This window comes from Salmo salar, chromosome 06 (assembly GCF_965601325.2).
Source record: "Salmo salar chromosome 06, fSalSal1, whole genome shotgun sequence".
In the NCBI taxonomy this organism is placed as follows: domain Eukaryota; kingdom Metazoa; phylum Chordata; class Actinopteri; order Salmoniformes; family Salmonidae; genus Salmo; species Salmo salar.
This window is the reverse complement of record NC_138296.1, coordinates 17,767,470-17,787,876: the sequence shown is the minus strand read 5'-3', so window position 1 is coordinate 17,787,876 and position 20,407 is coordinate 17,767,470. Positions and strand designations below refer to the sequence as shown.

The following is a 20,407-nucleotide window of genomic DNA, read 5'->3' as shown; positions in this document are numbered from 1 at the left end:
TTGACAGAAATGGTAGCAGGTGAATGTTGAACTTTTGTTGCACACATCCAGATGATGTTGCGTACCATTTTGCGCAACAACGATGTAGGTGTGATCGAGGTGTTTAAAAACAATGAAACAATAAACGGTGTAAATTGTAACCTGACTCATATAGCGAGGATCGCTACTCTAACCCCTCACATGTCCAGGCCCGTGAGCTCCAATGACCTCACAGCCGCCATCCCACTTCTGACACCAATGTAGCAAACATTGGTGTCAGACTGGCGTGAAAGCCTATGCATTGCGTCAATAGGGTTAACTGAATTGGTGGGAATTGTAAAGTGTCTCATATAGCAGGATCGCAACAGTATAACAATGTGTCTACAAACTATATTGTCTGTGTTTCCAAACAAGTATGGCTATAATAATGCCTTATAACTCATTATAGTCAATTATCAATAAAACATCATACAGAGTTTTATCACCACTTACGAGTTATTCCCTCTCCCTTCCTATTATAGATGCTTACAAAACATAGGAACACGTGCTCTTTCCATGACACACACTATCCAGGTGAAAGCTATGATCCCTTATTGATGTCACTTGTTAAATCCACTTCAATCAGTGCAGATGAAGGTGAGGAGACAGACAGGTTAAAGAAGGATTTGTACTACTTGAGACATGGATTGAGTATATGTGCCGTTCAGAGGGTGAATGGGCAAGACAAAATGTTTAAGTGACTTGGAACGGGGTATGGTAGTAGGTGCCAGGCGCACCGGTTTGAGTGTGTCAAGAACTGCAATGCTGCAGGGTTTTTCACGCTCAAGTTTTCCATGTGTATCAAGACTGGTCCACCACCCAAAGGAAATCCAGCCAACTTGACACAACTGTGGGAAGCATTGGAGTCAACATGGGCCAGCATCCCTGTGGAACGCTTTCAACACCTTGTAGAGTCCATGCCCCAACGAACTGAGGCTGTTCTGAGGGCTAAAGGGGCAACAAGATATTAGGAACGTAATATTTTGTACACTCAGGGTATAGTCAGTGTCATAACGCATTATAAAGGATATTATAATATAAAGCATTGTACAAATGTTGACCTACTTCATAGAAAGTGTTAATTCTCCACTGTATATTCAATATATCACTTTTCTGTATGAGGAATGAGGATACACTGCATACTAATTAGGCTCGGGATAATTAAAAATGGTCAAAGTAATAAACTGACATTTCCCGACTTAGTAGTGTGAAGTGATTGATAGATGCAATTTGACCCTAATTTCGGCTGATCACAGGTCCTATCTGTCCAACACATGACCTCATACTCTTTAATGAATGATGATGATTACCTGTATAATGCCTTTGCCTATAATGATCACTTTACTCAAATCATCTTCAAGTATTTTGCTCATTAGTCCACTGTAGATATGGTGCAAGACCCTAAGTTGTCAAGATAGAGCACTTTTAGTAAAAAGCTAAAAGTGTGATGATGCAAATGCACCATCGTCACACTTTTATTTTTAGCTAAAGTTCCCTATCTTGAAAACTTAGGGCTCTATTCAATCTGTATTGCAGAAGCGTTACAGATTGCCTGATCGAAATTCACAGGTAATTTCCGATTGAGCCGACATATGCAGCTTTTACCGTGAATGCAGTCTCTGCTAACGCGGGAACATTGCCTTTAAATTTCAACCACGCTGTAACACTGAATTTCCGCGATACTGATTGAATAGAGACCTTAACTGCTGACATGCATGGTCTAATTAACAAAATACAAAATATATCTATATTTTTGCTGTAAATTGATCCTTTAAGAACAACTAGGCAGCAAACAATATCACCCTAACACACCTTCTATTAGTAAAATCGTTTTTTAAAATACGGAGACAAAGTCAAGATGACCAACACAGTTTTTCAGATGGAGTTGTTATTATTAACAATGATAATATACTGTACCAAATTCCACAGCGTTTGTCATTTAGAAGATCAGAGTTGTCAATAACATAGGATAACACTGTAGCCTATACAGTACATTGAATACATTCCAACTTTATAGACAGACAACGTTTTATATGCTTTTGAAACATATGAAACCAACCAGAGTTCATGTCGAGGTGGTCTGACTGAAAAATATACATTTATGAAAAATATAGTATTTAATCCGATTAACGTTTTGAAATGGTGAATTTTTTTCTCCAGAGGTTAAGACTTTTGATCGTATGACAGTAAAAGGTCATTTGTTTATCTAAGTTAACAGCACCGTACATATTTCATAATCTCCTATCGTTTAAAATAATTTGCCATTAAAAGCATCTGGTTAAAACTCAGTTCAGTGCTCTACCAGAATGTGCAAGGATAAGTAGTGTCTTTTACAGAGGAAGAGTGACCTGCTGTGGTTAAAACAAGAACTGCGCTCAAAGGTTGGGCAATGGGTCCTGGAATAATAGTTTGCATTTGTTGTAGTGGAGAACCGTTCTATCTATATTATAGATTCATTCTATAACATAGAACAGTTCCAAGGCTTTCCAGTCAGTACGTTCTGGTAGTATTATCTACATGAGGTCCCATAGGTTGGCCCATCTACACAAAAGGTGCTATATAGAACCCAAAATGGTTCTTCAGCTGTCCCAATAGGAGAACCCTTTGAAGTACCCTTTTTGGTTCCAGGTAGAAACTTTTTGGGTTGCCAAAAGGGTTCTACCTGGATTCAAAATGGAACCAAAAAGGGTTCTATTTGGAACCCAAAAGGGTTCTCCTATGGGCACAGCCGAATAAGCCTTTTGGAACCCTTTTTTCTAAGAGTGTAATATTTAATTCCGTTTCTCTTCTAGAAAGTGATTAAAACTGTCCGAAAGCTGAGGGTAGCCTCTGATAGAAAGCTTGAATCATTAATGACCTCAGCTTGTCCCAAGGTGAAATCGACCAATCGGCTCTCACAGAGATGGTACATTTTCAAACCCATCCCTGAACACCTCTAGTGGTTTCAACATCTTCCAGAGAGTTCTCCTGGTTAATATTAATTTATAATACATACATACAGTACATATATACAGAGATAGATAAGATAGGACTGTAAGTTGTGAGGGGATCAGCCCATTGCCACGATGACAGCAGCAACAGTCCCTTGGAGAATGACAACGGCTGCATCCGAAATGACACCCTATTCCCTATTTAATGCATTACTGTTGACCATCAGATCCATGTTAAAAAGAGTGCACTATATACAGTGAGGGAAAAAAGTATTTGATCCCCTGCTGATTTTGTACATTTGCCCACTGACAAAGAAATGATCAGTCTATAATTTTAATGGTAGGTTTATTTGAACAGTGAGAGACAGAATAACAACAAAAAAATCCAGAAAAACGCATGTCAAAATGTTATAAATTGATTAGCATTTTAATGAGGGAAATAAGTATTTGACCCCCTCTCAATCAGAAAGATTTCTGGCTCCCAGGTGTCTTTTATACAGGTAACGAGCTGAGATTAGGAGCACACTCTTAAAGGGAGCCAGAAGTCATGTTTTGCAGAGGGGTCAAATACTTATTTCCCTCATTAAAATGCAAATCAATTTATAACATTTTTGACATACGTTTTTCTGGATTTTGTTGTTGTTATTCTGTTTCTCACTGTTCAAATAAACCTACCATTAAAATGATAGACTGATCATTTCTTTGTCAGTCGGAAAACGCACAAAATCAGCAGGGGATCAAATACTTTTCCCCCTCACTGTAGGAAAAAGGGTGCCATTTTGGATGCATCCAATGTGTTGGTTGTTCAATAATCGCTGTGCGAGGAGCAGCAGAGGTGGTTTGATGGGTCTCCAAAGCAACAAGTCCAAGCCTCGGCCGACAGACTTCAACCTAACCACACTATTTCTCCCAGAAATGAATAATTCATAATTCTCCTGTTTAATAAAGCTCAATCAACCCCAAGAAAAATAACTTGCGTTATGATAATTATTTAGAAACAAATATTAGTCTGGCATTAACTTGCACAGCCAGATTTATTTAGAGACACACCTGTCTGGTTCCACAAGACTCTGTTGGGCCTTCTGGTTCCCTGTCTGGCTGTTTATAACTCAGTGACTAGGCTGGGACTTCTGGTTCCCTGTCTGGCTGGTTATAACTCAGTGACTAGGCTGGGACTTCTGGTTCCCAGTCTGGCTGGTTATAACTCAGTGACTATTTTGGGCCTTCTGGTTCCCTGTCTGGCTGGTTATAACTCAGTGACTATTTTGGGCCTTCTGGTTCTCTGTCTGGCTGGTTATAACTCAGTGACTATGTTGGGCCTTCTGGTTCTCTGTCTGGCTGGTTATAACTCAGTGACTATGTTGGGCCTTCTGGTTCTCTGTCTGGCTGGTTATAACTCAGTGACTATTTTGGGCCTTCTGGTTCTCTGTCTGGCTGGTTATAACTCAGTGACTATTTTGGGCCTTCTGGTTCCCTGTCTGGCTGGTTATAACTCAGTGACTATGTTGGGCCTTCTGGTTCCCTGTCTGGCTGGTTATAACTCAGTGACTATGTTGGGCCTTCTGGTTCCCTGTCTGGCTGGTTATAACTCAGTGACTATGCTGGGCCTTCTGGTTCTCTGTCTGGCTGGTTATAACTCAGTGACTATGTTGGGCCTTCTGGTTCCCAGTCTGGCTGGTTATAACTCAGTGACTATGTTGGGCCTTCTGGTTCCCTGTCTGGCTGGTTATAACTCAGTGATTATGTTGGGCCTTCTGGTTCCCAGTCTGGCTGGTTATAACTCAGTGACTATGTTGGGCCTTCTGGTTCCCAGTCTGGCTGGTTATAACTCAGTGACTATGTTGGGCCTTCTGGTTCCCTGTCTGGCTGGTTATAACTCAGTGACTATGTTGGGACTTCTGGTTCCTTGTCTGATTATAACTCAGTGACTATGTTGGGCCTTCTGGTTCCCTGTCTGGCTGGTTATAACTCAGTGACTATATTAGGCCTTCTGGTTCCCTGTCTGGCTGGTTATAACTCAGTGACTATGTTGGGCCTTCTGGTTCCCAGTCTAGCTGGTTATAACTCAGTGACTATGTTGGGCCTTCTGGTTCCCTGTCTGGCTGGTTATAACTCAGTAACTATGTTAGGCCTTCTGGTTCCCTGTCTGGCTGGTTATAACTCAGTGACTATTTTGGGCCTTCTGGTTCCCAGTCTGGCTGGTTATAACTCAGTGACTATTTTGGGCCTTCTGGTTCCCAGTCTGGCTGGTTATAACTCAGTGACTATTTTGGGCCTTCTGGTTCCCTGTCTGGCTGGTTATAACTCAGTGACTATATTAGGCCTTCTGGTTCCCTGTCTGGCTGGTTATAACTCAGTGACTATGTTGGGCCTTCTGGTTCCCAGTCTAGCTGGTTATAACTCAGTGACTATGTTGGGCCTTCTGGTTCCCTGTCTGGCTGGTTATAACTCAGTAACTATGTTAGGCCTTCTGGTTCCCTGTCTGGCTGGTTATAACTCAGTGACTATTTTGGGCCTTCTGGTTCCCAGTCTGGCTGGTTATAACTCAGTGACTATTTTGGGCCTTCTGGTTCCCTGTCTGGCTGGTTATAACTCAGTGACTATTTTGGGACTTCTGGTTCCTTGTCTGGTTATAACTCAGTGACTATGTTGGGCCTTCTGGTTCCCTGTCTGGTTATAACTCAGTGACTATGTTGGGCCTTCTGGTTCCCTGTCTGGCTGGTTATAACTCAGTGACTATTTTGGGCCTTCTGGTTCCCAGTCTGGCTGGTTATAACTCAGTGACTATTTTGGGCCTTCTGGTTCCCTGTCTGGCTGGTTATAACTCAGTGACTATGTTGGGACTTCTGGTTCCTTGTCTGGTTATAACTCAGTGACTATGTTGGGCCTTCTGGTTCCCAGTCTAGCTGGTTATAACTCAGTGACTATGTTGGGCCTTCTGGTTCCCTGTCTGGCTGGTTATAACTCAGTGACTATGTTGGGACTTCTGGTTCCCAGTCTGGCTGGTTATAACTCAGTGACTATGTTGGGCCTTATGGTTCCCAGTCTGGCTGGTTATAACTCAGTGACTATGTTGGGACTTCTGGTTCCCAGTCTGGCTGGTTATAACTCAGTGACTATGTTGGGCCTTCTGGTTCCCTGTCTGGCTGGTTATAACTCAGTAACTATGTTGGGACTTCTGGTTCCCTGTCTGGCTGGTTATAACTCAGTAACTATGTTGGGCCTTATGGTTCCCTGTCTGGCTGGTTATAACTCAGTGACTATGTTGGGCCTTCTGGTTCCTTGTCTGGTTATAACTCAGTGACTATGTTGGGCCTTCTGGTTCCTTGTCTGGTTATAACTCAGTGACTATGTTGGGCCTTCTGGTTCCCTGTCTGGCTGGTTATAACTCAGTGACTATGTTGGGCCTTCTGGTTCCCTGTCTGGCTGGTTATAACTCAGTGACTATGTTGGGCCTTCTGGTTCTCTGTCTGGCTGGTTATAACTCAGTGACTATGCTGGTCCTTCTTGATCCTTGTCTGGTTATAACTCAGTGACTATGCTGGTCCTTCTTGATCCTTGTCTGGTTATAACTCAGTGAGGGAAGGGGAGACAGTGAGAGGTCTATATTGTTTGGGTGGTTTGTGAAACCATAAGAAATAAAGAACATGTAAATCCATTCAGCCTGTATTAAGATATAAAGACAAAGAAAACAGCCTCACCTAACATGTTACCATGTCAAACCTACAACAGAACTCCCATTGTAAGAATACTGCATGTTGAAAACAAAGGCTCGCTGTCTGGCTGTTGGTAAGGAGAGTGTATGACCTGCAGGGTGTTGGTTGGGAGTTGGAACACAGGTGAGGTGGATTGACTGCGCTGCATTGGTGGTGGGGATTAGATGTATTGGGTTTAGTCAGTCTCAGATTGACCCTGAGGGTGGTCAATGGTTCCTCGTGGTGGGAGTGCTCCTTCGGGCCTGTCGTCCTAGAGCACAGCCTGGGCTCTCTCCTTGCCTTTCTCCTCCTCTCTTCTCTTCATGGCTTGGATCACAGCCATCTCTTTGGCCTCTTTCTTCTGGTTCCTGGCCTCGAACAGCAGCCTACATCGCAGGGGACACAGAGGGGAGGTTTCATTAGTATGGTAACGCATGGAATATTTACCCTTCTGTGATTTAGAGTATAGTATAATTGGAATGTCTTGGTAGCGCATGATGCTTGCAACACCAGGATAGTGGGTTCGATTCCCGGGACTACCTGTACGTAAAATGTATGCGTGCATGACTGTAAGTCGCTTTGGCTAAAACAATCTGCTAAATGGTGTTATTATATTATTTTATATTGGGAGCTGAAAACGCATACCCAAAATGCTGTGCAGGTTCAGACAAATGGTTCATACACTTACAAAGTAGAGAAAGGTTACTGGGAGTAATATAGTGTGTGACTTTCTTTACTTTCCCCCAATATTATCATGATGACGTGACCTTAGCATCATTACAACTACAGAGATATTATCATGATGACGTGACCTTAGCATCAGTACAACTACAGAGATATTATCATGATGACGTGACCTTAGCATCATTACAACTACAGAGATATTATCATGATGACGTGACCTTAGCATCATTACAACTACAGAGATATTATCATGATGATGTGACCTTAGCATCATTACAACTACAGAGATATTATCATGATGACGTGACCTTAGCATCATTACAACTACAGAGATATTATCATGATGACGTGACCTTAGCATCATTACAACTACAGAGATATTATCATGATGACGTGACCTTAGCATCATTACAACTACAGAGATATTATCATAATGACGTAACCTTAGCATCATTACAACTACAGAGATAGTATCATGATGACGTAACCTTAGCATCATTACAACTACAGAGATATTATCATGATGATGTGACATACCAGGTTATCTCACTTCTTCCTGCCCTTACCTGTTTTTGATGATCCTCTGAACAATACTATCAGTGGTGAGGCTGTTCATACTGTCCACAGTGTGCAGTATTCCTTTCTTTCTGGGCTCCTGCATTTAGAGAAACACAGTCCACACTTAAACATTCACTTAGACATTGCACGCTTTGGATAAAAGTTTGCAAAATGGCATATGTTATTATATACTATACTGTATATTATATTAGTCTTCCAAATACATTGTAACCACTTAGAAACCAAGTAACAAAGGCTTTTTAAATGAAGAAGTTCATCCCTACATTTTTCTGTGAGAATGCCTTGATGGGAAAAGTACTGTAAGCCCCATGATAAATTGTCCAACATTTTTCGTTTACTAAAGTGGTGGCCATTATCCCCTTTGGTTTTCTGCTAGTCATACACTACCCTTTCAAAGAGCATCTTATACGGCGGCAGGTAGTCTAGCGGTTAATTGCATTGGGCCAGTAACCGAAAGGCACGGAGCCTGCAGCGACAGTCCCGAGTCCGGAACCTACAGCGACGCTCCCCAGTCCGGAGCCTCCAGCGACGCTTCCCAGTCCGGAGCCTCCAGCGACGCTCCCCAGTCCGGAGCCTCCAGCGACGCTCCCCAGTCCGGAGCCTCCAGCGACGCGCGGCAGTCCGGAGTCTTCAGCGGCGGCCTGCAGTCCGGAGTCTTCAGCGGCGGCGGCCTGCAGTCCGGAGTCTTCAGCGGCGGCGGCCTGCAGTCCGGAGTCTTCAGCGGCGGCGGCCTGCAGTCCGGAGTCTTCAGCGGCGGCGGCCTGCAGTCCGGAGTCTTCAGCGGCGGCGGCCTGCAGTCCGGAGTCTTCAGCGGCGGCGGCCTGCAGTCCGGAGTCTTCAGCGGCGGCGGCCTGCAGTCCGGAGTCTTCAGCGGCGGCCTGCAGTCCGGAGTCTTCAGCGGCGGTCGGCAGTGCAGAGCCTCCGGCGATGAGCCACGGTCTGGTTCCTCCGGCGACACAGAAGCGGGAGGATCAGCGGGCGGAGTGGGGGCTACGCCCCGAAACAGAGCCGCCGCCAAGAATAGATGCCCACCCGCACCCTCCCCTATAGGTTCAGGTTTGCGGCCGGGAGTCCGCACCTTTGGGGGGGGGGTACTGTCACGCTCTGACCTGAGAGAGTCGGTTAATTTCTATATTTTGTTAGGTCAGGGTGTGGGGTGGGCATTCTATGTTTTATATTTCTATGTTTTGGCCAGGTATGGTTTCCAGTCAGAGGCAGCTGCCTATCGTTGTCTCTGATTGGGAACCATACTTAACCATACTTCCCTCCTTGAGTTGTGGGATGTTATTTTTGTACTGCTCAGTAAGCCTGCAAGACGTGACGGTCGTTTACCTTTGTTTATTATTTTGTTTAAGTGTTCTGAGTAAAAATAAATATCAAGATGAACACTTACCACGCTGCACCTTGGTCTACTCCTTTGGACAACCGTTACACTCTGAGCTGACTAGGTGAAAAATCTGTTGATGTGCCTTTTGAGCAAGTCACTTTACCCTAATTGCTCTGGATAAGAGCGTCTGCTAAATTACGTAAATGTAAAATATACCAAGTCCCCATGGCCTTGTAGTTTTCTGCCAGTCATAGTCTACCCTTTCAAAGAGCAACCTTATACCAAGTCTCCATGGCCTTATAGTTTGTATCAATTGGAGTGCACCAGCACATTGTTTTTTAGTAACAGAGTTGTCAGAAAAAGGTGCAGGGTACTCACGGCATAGGGGTCAGACCCGTCTTTGTCAGGATGCACCTCTGTCTTCCCATGACACACAAGGTCCACCTGCAGAAGTAGACCACGCATGATGAGACCCAACACTAACCCACTGTAGATACCACACATGATGAGACCCAACACTAACCCACTGTAGATACCACGCATGATGAGACCCAACACTAACCCACTGTACATACCACGCATGATGAGACCCAACACTAACCCACTGTAGATACCACGCACGATGAGACCCAACACTAACCCACCGTAGATAACACGCATGATGAGACCCAACACTAACCCACTGTAGATACCACGCACGATGAGACCCAACACTAACCCACTGTAGATACCATGCAGGATGAGACCCAACACTAACCCACTGTAGATACCATGCAGGATGAGACCCAACACTAACCCACTGTAGATACCATGCAGGGTGAGACCCAACACTAACCCACTGTAGATACCACGCATGATGAGACCCAACACTAACCCACTGTAGATACCATGCAGGGTGAGACCCAACACTAACCCACTGTAGATACCACGCAGGGTGAGACCCAACACTAACCCACTGTAGATACCATGCAGGGTGAGACCCAACACTAACCCACTGTAGATACCATGCAGGGTGAGACCCAACACTAACCCACTGTAGATACCATGCAGGGTGAGACCCAACACTAACCCACTGTAGATACCATGCAGGATGAGACCCAACACTAACCCACTGTAGATACCATGCAGGGTGAGACCCAACACTAACCCACTGTAGATACCATGCAGGGTGAGACCCAACACTAACCCACTGTAGATACCACGCATGATGAGACCCAACACTAACCCACTGTAGATACCATGCAGGGTGAGACCCAACACTAACCCACTGTAGATACCACGCAGGGTGAGACCCAGCACTAACCCACTGTAGATACCATGCAGGGTGAGACCCAACACTAACCCACTGTAGATACCATGCAGGGTGAGACCCAACACTAACCCACTGTAGATACCATGCAGGGTGAGACCCAGCACTAACCCACTGTAGATACCATGCAGGGTGAGACCCAACACTAACCCACTGTAGATACCATGCAGGATGAGACCCAACACTAACCCACTGTAGATACCATGCAGGGTGAGACCCAACACTAACCCACTGTAGATACCACGCATGATGAGACCCAAAACTAACCCACTGTAGATACCATGCAGGGTGAGACCCAACACTAACCCACCGTAGATACCACGCAGGGTGAGACCCAGCACTAACCCACTGTAGATACCATGCAGGGTGAGACCCAACACTAACCCACTGTAGATACCATGCAGGGTGAGACCCAACACTAACCCACTGTAGATACCATGCAGGGTGAGACCCAGCACTAACACACTGTAGATACCATGCAGGGTGAGACCCAACACTAACCCACTGTAGATACCATGCAGGATGAGACCCAACACTAACCCACTGTAGATACCATGCAGGGTGAGACCCAACACTAACCCACTGTAGATACCACGCATGATGAGACCCAACACTAACCCACTGTAGATACCATGCAGGGTGAGACCCAACACTAACCCACTGTAGATACCACGCAGGGTGAGACCCAGCACTAACCCACTGTAGATACCATGTAGGGTGAGACCCAACACTAACCCACTGTAGATACCATGCAGGGTGAGACCCAACACTAACCCACTGTAGATACCATGCAGGGTGAGACCCAACACTAACCCACTGTAGATACCATGCATGATGAGACCCAACACTAACCCACTGTAGATACCATACAGGGTGAGACCCAACACTAACCCACTGTAGATACTATGCAGGGTGAGACCCAACACTAACCCACTGTAGATACCATGCAGGATGAGACCCAACACTAACCCACTGTAGATACCATGCAGGGTGAGACCCAACACTAACCCACTGTAGATACCATGCAGGGTGAGACCCAACACTAACCCAATGTAGATACCATGCAGGGTGAGACCCAACACTAACCCACTGTAGATACCATGCAGGGTGAGACCCAACACTAACCCACTGTAGATACCACGCATGATGAGACCCAACACTAACCCACTGTACATACCATGCAGGGTGAGACCCAACACTAACCCACTGTAGATGCCATGCATGATGAGACCCAACACTAACCCACTGTAGATACCATGCAGGGTGAGACCCAACACTAACCCACTGTAGATACCATGCAGGGTGAGACCCAACACTAACCCACTGTAGATACCATGCAGGGTGAGACCCAACATTAACCACTGTAGATACCACACATGATGAGACCCAACACTAACCCACTGTACATACCATGCAGGGTGAGACCCAACACTAACCCACTGTAGATGCCATGCAGGGTGAGACCCAACACTAACCCACTGTAGATACCACACATGATGAGACCCAACACTAACCCACTGTAGATACCATGCAGGTTGAGACCCAACACTAACCCACTGTAGATACCATGCATGATGAGACCCAACACTAACCCAATGTAGATACCATGCAGGGTGAGACCCAACACTAACCCACTGTAGATACCATGCAGGGTGAGAGCCAACACTAACCCACTGTAGATAGCACGCATGATGATACCCAACACTAACCCACTGTAGATACCACGCATGATGAGACCCAATACTAACCCACTGTAGATACCATGCAGGGTGAGACCAAACACTAACCCACTGTAGATACCACGCATGATGAGACCCAACACTAACCCACTGTACATACCATGCAGGGTGAGACCCAACACTAACCCACTGTAGATGCCATGCATGATGAGACCCAACACTAACCCACTGTAGATACCATGCAGGGTGAGACCCAACACTAACCCACTGTAGATACCATGCAGGGTGAGACCCAACACTAACCCACTGTAGATACCATGCAGGGTGAGACCCAACATTAACCACTGTAGATACCACGCATGATGAGACCCAACACTAACCCACTGTACATACCATGCAGGGTGAGACCCAACACTAACCCACTGTAGATGCCATGCATGATGAGACCCAACACTAACCCACTGTAGATACCACGCATGATGAGACCCAACACTAACCCACCGTAGATACCACGCATGATGAGACCCAACACTAACCCACTGTAGATGCCATGCATGATGAGACCCAACACTAACCCACTGTAGATACCATGCAGGGTGAGACCCAACACTAACCCACTGTAGATACCACGCATGATGAGACCCAACACTAACCCACTGTAGATGCCATGCATGATGAGACCCAACACTAACCCACTGTAGATACCACGCATGATGAGACCCAACACTAACCCACTGTAGATACCATGCAGGGTGAGACCCAACACTAACCCACTGTAGATACCATGCAGGGTGAGACCCAACACTAACCCACTGTAGATACCATGCAGGGTGAGATCCAACACTAACCCACTGTAGATACCATGCAGGGTGAGACCCAACACTAACCCACTGTAGATACCACGCATGATGAGACCCAACACTAACCCACTGTAGATACCATGCAGGGTGAGACCCAACACTAACCCACTGTAGATACCATGCAGGGTGAGACCCAACACTAACCCACTGTAGATACCATGCAGGGTGAGACCCAACACTAACCCACTGTAGATACCACGCATGATGAGACCCAACACTAACCCACTGTAGACACCATGCAGGGTGAGACCCAACACTAACCCACTGTAGATACCATGCAGGGTGAGACCCAACACTAACCCACTGTAGATACCATGCAGGGTGAGACCCAACACTAACCCACTGTAGATACCATGTAGGGTGAGACCCAACACTAACCCACTGTAGATACCATGCAGGGTGAGACCCAACACTAACCCACTGTAGATACCATGCAGGGTGAGACCCAACACTAACCCACTGTAGATACCATGCAGGGTGAGACCCAACACTAACCCACTGTAGATACCACGCAGGGTGAGACGCAACACTAACCCACTGTAGATACCACGCAGGGTGAGACCCAACACTAACCCACTGTAGATACCACGCAGGGTGAGACCCAACACTAACCCACTGTAGATACCACGCAGGGTGAGACCCAACACTAACCCACTGTAGATACCACGCAGGGTGAGACCCAACACTAACCCACTGTAGATACCATGCAGGGTGAGACCCAACACTAACCCACTGTAGATACCATGCAGGGTGAGACCCAACACTAACCCACTGTAGATACCACGCATGATGAGACCCAACACTAACCCACTGTACATACCATGCAGGGTGAGACCCAACACTAACCCACTGTAGATGCCATGCATGATGAGACCCAACACTAACCCACTGTAGATACCATGCAGGGTGAGACCCAACACTAACCCACTGTAGATACCATGCAGGGTGAGACCCAACACTAACCCACTGTAGATACCATGCAGGGTGAGACCCAACATTAACCACTGTAGATACCACGCATGATGAGACCCAACACTAACCCACTGTACATACCATGCAGGGTGAGACCCAACACTAACCCACTGTAGATGCCATGCATGATGAGACCCAACACTAACCCACTGTAGATACCACGCATGATGAGACCCAACACTAACCCACCGTAGATACCACGCATGATGAGACCCAACACTAACCCACTGTAGATGCCATGCATGATGAGACCCAACACTAACCCACTGTAGATACCATGCAGGGTGAGACCCAACACTAACCCACTGTAGATACCACGCATGATGAGACCCAACACTAACCCACTGTAGATGCCATGCATGATGAGACCCAACACTAACCCACTGTAGATACCACGCATGATGAGACCCAACACTAACCCACTGTAGATACCATGCAGGGTGAGACCCAACACTAACCCACTGTAGATACCATGCAGGGTGAGACCCAACACTAACCCACTGTAGATACCATGCAGGGTGAGACCCAACACTAACCCACTGTAGATACCATGCAGGGTGAGACCCAACACTAACCCACTGTAGATACCACGCATGATGAGACCCAACACTAACCCACTGTAGATACCATGCAGGGTGAGACCCAACACTAACCCACTGTAGATACCATGCAGGGTGAGACCCAACACTAACCCACTGTAGATACCATGCAGGGTGAGACCCAACATTAACCACTGTAGATACCACGCATGATGAGACCCAACACTAACCCACTGTACATACCATGCAGGGTGAGACCCAACACTAACCCACTGTAGATGCCATGCATGATGAGACCCAACACTAACCCACTGTAGATACAACGCATGATGAGACCCAACACTAACCCACCGTAGATACCACGCATGATGAGACCCAACACTAACCCACTGTAGATGCCATGCATGATGAGACCCAACACTAACCCACTGTAGATACCATGCAGGGTGAGACCCAACACTAACCCACTGTAGATACCACGCATGATGAGACCCAACACTAACCCACTGTAGATGCCATGCATGATGAGACCCAACACTAACCCACTGTAGATACCACGCATGATGAGACCCAACACTAACCCACTGTAGATACCATGCAGGGTGAGACCCAACACTAACCCACTGTAGATACCATGCAGGGTGAGACCCAACACTAACCCACTGTAGATACCATGCAGGGTGAGATCCAACACTAACCCACTGTAGATACCATGCAGGGTGAGACCCAACACTAACCCACTGTAGATACCACGCATGATGAGACCCAACACTAACCCACTGTAGATACCATGCAGGGTGAGACCCAACACTAACCCACTGTAGATACCATGCAGGGTGAGACCCAACACTAACCCACTGTAGATACCATGCAGGGTGAGACCCAACACTAACCCACTGTAGATACCACGCATGATGAGACCCAACACTAACCCACTGTAGACACCATGCAGGGTGAGACCCAACACTAACCCACTGTAGATACCATGCAGGGTGAGACCCAACACTAACCCACTGTAGATACCATGCAGGGTGAGACCCAACACTAACCCACTGTAGATACCATGCAGGGTGAGACCCAACACTAACCCACTGTAGATACCATGCAGGGTGAGACCCAACACTAACCCACTGTAGATACCATGCAGGGTGAGACCCAACACTAACCCACTGTAGATACCATGCAGGGTGAGACCCAACACTAACCCACTGTAGATACCACGCAGGGTGAGACGCAACACTAACCCACTGTAGATACCACGCAGGGTGAGACCCAACACTAACCCACTGTAGATACCACGCATGATGAGACCCAACACTAACCCACTGTACATACCATGCAGGGTGAGACCCAACACTAACCCACTGTAGATACCATGCATGATGAGACCCAACACTAACCCACTGTAGATACCATGCAGGGTGAGACCCAACACTAACCCACTGTAGATACCATGCAGGGTGAGACCCAACACTAACCCACTGTAGATACCATGCAGGGTGAGACCCAACATTAACCACTGTAGATACCACGCATGATGAGACCCAACACTAACCCACTGTACATACCATGCAGGGTGAGACCCAACACTAACCCACTGTAGATGCCATGCATGATGAGACCCAACACTAACCCACTGTAGATACCACGCATGATGAGACCCAACACTAACCCACCGTAGATACCACGCATGATGAGACCCAACACTAACCCACTGTAGATGCCATGCATGATGAGACCCAACACTAACCCACTGTAGATACCATGCAGGGTGAGACCCAACACTAACCCACTGTAGATACCACGCATGATGAGACCCAACACTAACCCACTGTAGATACCATGCAGGATGAGACCCAACACTAACCCACTGTAGATACCACGCATGATGAGACCCAACACTAACCCACTGTAGATACCATGCAGGGTGAGACCCAACACTAACCCACTGTAGATACCATGCAGGGTGAGACCCAACACTAACCCACTGTAGATACCATGCAGGGTGAGACCCAACACTAACCCACTGTAGATACCATGCAGGGTGAGACCCAACACTAACCCACTGTAGATACCACGCATGATGAGACCCAACACTAACCCACTGTAGATACCATGCAGGGTGAGACCCAACACTAACCCACTGTAGATACCATGCAGGGTGAGACCCAACACTAACCCACTGTAGATACCATGCAGGGTGAGACCCAACACTAACCCACTGTAGATACCACGCATGATGAGACCCAACACTAACCCACTGTAGATACCATGCAGGGTGAGACCCAACACTAACCCACTGTAGATACCATGCAGGGTGAGACCCAACACTAACCCACTGTAGATACCATGCAGGGTGAGACCCAACACTAACCCACTGTAGATACCATGCAGGGTGAGACCCAACACTAACCCACTGTAGATACCATGCAGGGTGAGACCCAACACTAACCCACTGTAGATACCATGCAGGGTGAGACCCAACACTAACCCACTGTAGATACCACGCAGGGTGAGACCCAACACTAACCCACTGTAGATACCATGCAGGGTGAGACCCAACACTAACCCACTGTAGATACCACGCAGGGTGAGACCCAACACTAACCCACTGTAGATACCACGCAGGGTGAGACCCAACACTAACCCACTGTAGATACCACGCAGGGTGAGACCCAACACTAACCCACTGTAGATACCACGCAGGGTGAGACCCAACACTAACCCACTGTAGATACCACGCAGGGTGAGACCCAACACTAACCCACTGTAGATACCACGCAGGGTGAGACCCAACACTAACCCACTGTAGATACCACGCAGGGTGAGACCCAACACTAACCCACTGTAGATACCACGCAGGGTGAGACCCAACACTAACCCACTGTAGATACCACGCAGGGTGAGACCCAACACTAACCCACTGTAGATACCACGCTGGTTGAGACCCAACACTAACCCACTGTAGATACCACGCAGGGTGAGACCCAACACTAACCCACTGTAGATACCACGCAGGGTGAGACCCAACACTAACCCACTGTAGATACCACGCAGGGTGAGACCCAACACTAACCCACTGTAGATACCACGCAGGGTGAGACCCAACACTAACCCACTGTAGATACCACGCAGGGTGAGACCCAACACTAACCCACTGTAGATACCACGCATGATGAGACCCAACACTAGCCCACTGTAGATACCACGCAGGGTGAGACCCAACACTAACCCACTGTAGATACCACGCAGGATGAGACCCAACACTAACCCACTGTAGATACCACGCATGATGAGACCCAACACTAACCCACTGTAGATACCATGCAGGGTGAGACCCAACACTAACCCACTGTAGATACCATGCAGGGTGAGACCCAACACTAACCCACTGTAGATACCATGCAGGGTGAGACCCAACACTAACCCACTGTAGATACCATGCAGGGTGAGACCCAACACTAACCCACTGTAGATACCACGCATGATGAGACCCAATACTAACCCACTGTAGATACCATGCAGGGTGAGACCCAACACTAACCCACTGTACCTTTGGAGTTTCCACAAATCTTAGCATGCTCAGCCTGGTTCAAATGGCTCGGCAGAACAAGTGTAGTGTCTTGAGCCCTTACCTTGAAGTGGTCTAGTAACTCTCTCGTGACTGCATAAGGCGCACCAATCACCACCTCAGAGACATACTACAGACAGAAACAGAACAGAAGCACATTAGATTATTATACTCATCACTTCTCATCATTTTATTTGACCTTTATTTTAACAGTCCCATTGAGACCGAGGTCTCTTTCACAAGGGAGCCCCGCATACACACAATTTACAAAATGACTCTTATAAAATAGATGTACAGTATCTCTTATGAAAGAGAAAGAGAGAGAGAACTTACTCGACAGGCCAGCACACTGAGTGTTCTCTCATGGACGTTCATAATGGGGTAATTCTTCCCTTTGTAGCGATTCACCTCCTGAAAAATTCACAGAAAACCCAAAAGTAAGAATAAGATGACGCAAATTTCCACTATCAGTGGCAGGATTTAATTTGACAGTGGGTTGGTTATAGGCATTGTGGTTTTTAAAGGAAATTTCTGATTGAGCCGAAATATGCAGCGTTTACCGTGAATGGGATCGCCGAGAACATTGTGGGATCATTGCCTTCGATAGCCATCACCAGGCGGTAATTGGTTAATAGACCAATAACAAAGAGTTCCAAACCTCTCTGTCAATAACAGCTAGTTTTACATTTTCCTCTCCCCACTGAGACCACTCCTAGACAGTCCTTGCTAAATTCTTGCTTGAGAAATAGTTTTTTGCTGAAAAGCCATTTTTGTCCATTTTAATGCACAATTATTACAGTAACTGTTACCCAGAATGTATACTTATTGATATATAAATGGCTGCATTAGACCTATAAATCCCAGCCTAAATTATCTATTTTACAGCTGAACTGAGGAGACAATAGACCAGATTGTCTCAAAGAGGAACCCCACTATAACATATGGCTTGTCAGACTCACCTGGTCAAAGTGTAACCACACTATAACATATGGCTTGTCAGACTCACCTGGTCAAAGTGTAACCCCACTATAACATATGGCTTGTCAGACTCACCTGGTCAAAGTGTAACCCCACAATAACATATGGCTTGTCAGACTCACCTGGTCAAAGGTGGCGAGACCCCGGCAGGCTATAACATATGGCTTGTCAGACTCACCTGGTCAAAGAGTAACCCCACTATAACATATGGCTTGTCAGACTCACCTGGTCAAAGAGTAACCCCACAATAACATATGGCTTGTCAGACTCACCTGGTCAAAGAGTAACCCCACTATAACATATGGCTTGTCAGACTCACCTGGTCAAAGTGTAACCCCACTATAACATATGGCTTGTCTGAAAGCCTGGAAACAGCCTCCAAGAAGTCCACATGGCCGATATCTGAGAAGACATTGGTCAAGGCCGACAACAACAACAACTATAGTATCTACAAACTAGGCCTCTGAGTCCAGTCTATAATCTCAAACCTCTCCACACACTGTAGATGACTGGGCCCAGGTGTTTTGGCTGACCACAGGAACAGCCAGTTATAGAAATACAGAACATCTACGTCACATAAGTGTAGTGCAGCTAGGTAGTGTAACAGTATAGCTTCCGTCCCTCTCCTCACCCCTACCTGGGCTCGAACCAGGGACCCTCTGCACACATCAACAACTGCCTCCCACGAAGCATCGTTACCCATCGCTCCACAAAAGCCGCGGCCCTTGCAGAGCAAGGGGAACAACTACTTCAAGGTCGCAGAGCGAGTGACGTCACTGATTGAAACGCTATTAGAGCGCGCCCCGCTAACTAGCTAGCCATTTCACATCGGTTACACTAGCATGAGGGGTGTTTGTCTTTCTATGGCCCAGTTTTTCTTGGTCAGGTCACATGGTCAGAAAATAACAACTCTTTGCTCTAACATGGTAGATATGAGTGTATAGAGTCACCTGACATTGATGTATCCTACCATCAGGGCCTTCAAAGCTGTCAGAGAAGGCCTTAGTAACAAGTCAAACCATTCTTATGTACATGTAACTGACAAAATAAAGGAAACACTTGAGTAAATGAGGGATACAAAGTATATTGAAAGCAGGTGCTTCCACAAAGGTGTGGTTCCTGAGTTCATTCAGCAATTAACATCCCATCATGCTTAGGGTGATGAAAAAATGCTGGGTAAGCCATTATTTTTGGCTACCATGGCAATGCCACCATAGGATGACAATGTCCCCATCTACAGGGCACGAGTGGTCGCTGAATGAGCAA

The 20,407-nt window shown here is 46.6% G+C and overlaps 1 protein-coding gene across 1 annotated transcript in view; it reads right to left on the bottom strand.

Moving 5' to 3' along the window:
• Positions 1-1,889: 1,889 nt before the first annotated feature.
• LOC106606425 (ethanolamine-phosphate cytidylyltransferase) overlaps positions 1,890-20,407 on the bottom strand; it is a 41,281-nt gene continuing 22,763 nt past the window's right edge. The window contains exons 8-13 of the mRNA XM_045719846.2: positions 19,461-19,543; positions 18,497-18,574; positions 18,228-18,293; positions 9,612-9,677; positions 7,894-7,982; positions 1,890-7,029 (exon numbers count right to left, since the gene is read on the bottom strand). Coding sequence (XP_045575802.1) covers positions 6,915-7,029; positions 7,894-7,982; positions 9,612-9,677; positions 18,228-18,293; positions 18,497-18,574; positions 19,461-19,543 — 497 coding nt within the window. The 3' untranslated portion in view covers positions 1,890-6,914. The remainder of the gene's footprint in view (positions 7,030-7,893; positions 7,983-9,611; positions 9,678-18,227; positions 18,294-18,496; positions 18,575-19,460; positions 19,544-20,407) is intronic.